Source organism: Poromitra crassiceps (assembly GCF_964638095.1).
Source record: "Poromitra crassiceps genome assembly, chromosome: 3".
NCBI lineage: Eukaryota > Metazoa > Chordata > Actinopteri > Beryciformes > Melamphaidae > Poromitra > Poromitra crassiceps.
In genome coordinates, this window is record NC_139625.1 from 55383224 (window position 1) to 55386269 (window position 3046).

The window sequence follows — 3046 nt, forward strand, 5'->3', positions numbered from 1 at the left end:
CATGTACTGATGAGCTAACAGATACTGTAACCAGCTATATAACATTTTGTGAAAGTAATATAAGACACTGTACATCTTGCACTATATTCCCCAACAACAATCCTTGGGTTCCTAAATCTGTTAGAACCGTGCTGTACCATAAAAGAATATCTGCGTTGATCAGGGAAATAACATTCAGAGAGCAGAGGTTCCAAAAACAGTTCAAAAGGAGTTAAGGTTGTCCAGATTAAGATATAAGGACCAAGTTGAAAGGGAATTAAGTAAGGGAAATTATATGAAATCTATGGTTGGGTTGCAGCAAAAGATTCCCTATTAGAGAGCCCAAAATTGTGGTATGAGTAGTACATTTCTTAATGACTTCTGTCCCGTGGCCCTGGCCTCGCTGGTATGAAGACTCTTGAAAGCTTGGTGAAGTGTGAGTTTTTCCATCTGACTGAGCATGAGTTATAGGACACTTTCCGGTCATAGCCAGTAAAGCTGATTTGAATTTGAATTTGAATTAGATCCATTACTGTTTGGCTACAGTCCCAGGAGAGGGGTGGACAACTCTACCATCACTCTGCTTAACCTGATCCATAGGCACCTGCATGCAGCGTAAGAAACCTTGCTCATTTGCTCTTTGTAGATTTTTCAGGAGCTTTCAAACACTTGGGCACAATTTTCGATAACTTTTGAGACAAATGCAGATGCCAAATGTGAAAAAGCACACCGACTTTTGGTCTTTTTAAAGACACTGGATTTTTAATGTTGACACATCACTGACTGGACTAAGAAGAACTATATGTGTGGTATGACTATGTTTTATAATTCCCTGCTTGAATTGAATGCACTTGATACCTGACTGGTTATCTCTGATTCTTATGTTGGACTTATTGTACTTGTTCACGTGTCCTGTGCATGTCTTACCGTAAGTCAAATTGCTCTTTGGAATGGAAGAATGGTTCACTCCATTCTACTCCACTTAAGCCTCCTCAGCTCGCATATACCAACAATGAATTTAAAAGCAGGAGGAAAACTAACCGTCAGCCGCCCCTGAACATGAATTAATCATGGCGGAGACCGCACACAGAGCTTCGAGCTACTAGTCTTAATTGAGGACAAAGGACATTACACATTAAAGGCCGGTGTGTACTTCTGAGGCTCCCGTGTTCGCTCACGTTTTGCTCCTTCCTGGTTTTCATTCATACTTTACCTTTCAGTGAGCGAGTCGATCTTGGACAGGTCGTCCGACACGCCGAGCAGACTGTCCATCGTTCCCACCTGCAGGGGGCACAGGAGTGGACACACAGCACCGTTAGTGCTGCTGTAGTTGGGTATCATCCATCTAAGATTGAAGAGAACTGAGGCCAATAAACCTGAGCAACAACATTGGCCTTTATATTGATTGGTATCTTTATACTGATTGATATCACATTGGAAGGGTTTTTACTGATTAACTGATTAATCGATTAGTCGTCAACTATTAAATGAATCGCCTTGGTAACTATATGGCCAAACAAACTGACCAACGTCAGATAATGCAACACTGTTCGTATCTCAGCTGCAGTTACTGCTCATCGTCATAGGTGTCGACAAAGAGAACGAAACGGAAATCTTAGAGAATATAACTTTAAATGTGAAGATTATCTGGTTTCTTTACTCCTCTATGACAGTAAACTGAATATCTTTGGGTTATGGACAAAACAAGAGATTTGAGGGCATCATCTCGGGCTTTGGGAAATACTGATAAACATTTTTCACCATTTTCTGACATGTTATATAGACCAAACAACTAATCGATTCATCAAGAAAATAATCAACGGATTAGTTGACCATGAAAATAATCATTAATTGCAGCCCTCATTACAAGTTAAGTATTGATGGTAACAGATTAAAAAGCGACTGTTGAAATGTTTCTTTTCAGACTGCACATTGATCATGTTGAGTGAAATGGGTCAGATGGAAATGTTGCCGTAAACTGTAGAGAGTCACCCGAGCCTATAACCTTTCACCAGAGAAGGACACCAAACACCCCAGTCTATTCAGCTACACTTTACAGTACTCTTATCAGCACAAAACCACAATACACTCACAATACTCGAAGCATCTGTTTGACCATTACTGTTATCACTGGACAAGAAGGGCAACTTGCCTGGCTTATCCATGTGTATATCCGTTTAACAAGGGCTTTCACTTCAGTTGGCTTCACTCACACCAGTATTCCTTGCAGCCTTGCCTACCTTGAGCTCTGGGATGGAGAACTTGCAGCAGGAGGCCAGGTTGGTTTTGGCGATGGTGCGCTTCAGCTTCTCTAGACTGGTCAAACTGGTCTTGTCCAACGGGACAGAAATCAGCCACAAGTCCGTCATGACTCCCACCGCTTCACATATAGAGAGCGCTCCAGTATCTCACCCCAGAACAAACAAAGCTTTGGCATGAACGCTGTGTGAAATGTAAATGACAAGGCAGACCTGACCCAGAGCAAACACACTTATGCAGTAAGATGAGCTGCATGGTGGAAAGCCTAGAGGCTTATATAAATATATAAACACAACAGTAATATGAATAGGCTGTCCCTCTAAAAACACATATCAACATCATTAAAGTCATGAAAGATGTGCTTCCTTCTTTCTTTTTGATCATTCAAAGCTTTTTGTTTTTGACTTGTTAGGCAGAACTTTCCCTTAGAAAGGACCAAAAATCAAAAGAAAACAAAAGAAAACAAACAAAGAAAGGAAAGGAGTGTATAAATGGCCTCTCTCTTACCGCCAGGTGATCTTCTATGGCCGTGCTGTGCCAGTCTCAGTCTCAGTGTTTGAGGAGCAGAGCAGCCTCACCTAAGAGGAGCGACTGACGGCCGACTGGCTTCCGCTGATGGTGAGCATTACATCACTGAGGGCAGTTTGAAAGGAAACATCACTGAATAATATAAAACACAATTAGAAACCATTGCAATCACTCTGCAATTTCCTAATTGATTTAGGTTTTCATGTGTTAGGCTACTTAAATTGTTACAATGTATAGTGTAGCCTATGTTCAATAGGTGGTAATTGGAAAGAATAAACTC

General features: G+C 41.1%; 1 protein-coding gene across 1 annotated transcript in view; it reads right to left on the bottom strand.

The window, feature by feature from the left end:
• Positions 1 to 2348, bottom strand: part of atp6v1c2 (ATPase H+ transporting V1 subunit C2) — a gene marked incomplete at its 5' end in the record, with an annotated part of 13410 nt that extends 11062 nt beyond the window's left edge. The window contains 2 exons of the mRNA XM_083633738.1: positions 1193 to 1260; positions 2220 to 2348. Of these exons, the coding sequence (XP_083489864.1) occupies positions 1193 to 1260; positions 2220 to 2348 (197 nt within the window). The remainder of the gene's footprint in view (positions 1 to 1192; positions 1261 to 2219) is intronic.
• Positions 2349 to 3046: the final 698 nt, after the last annotated feature.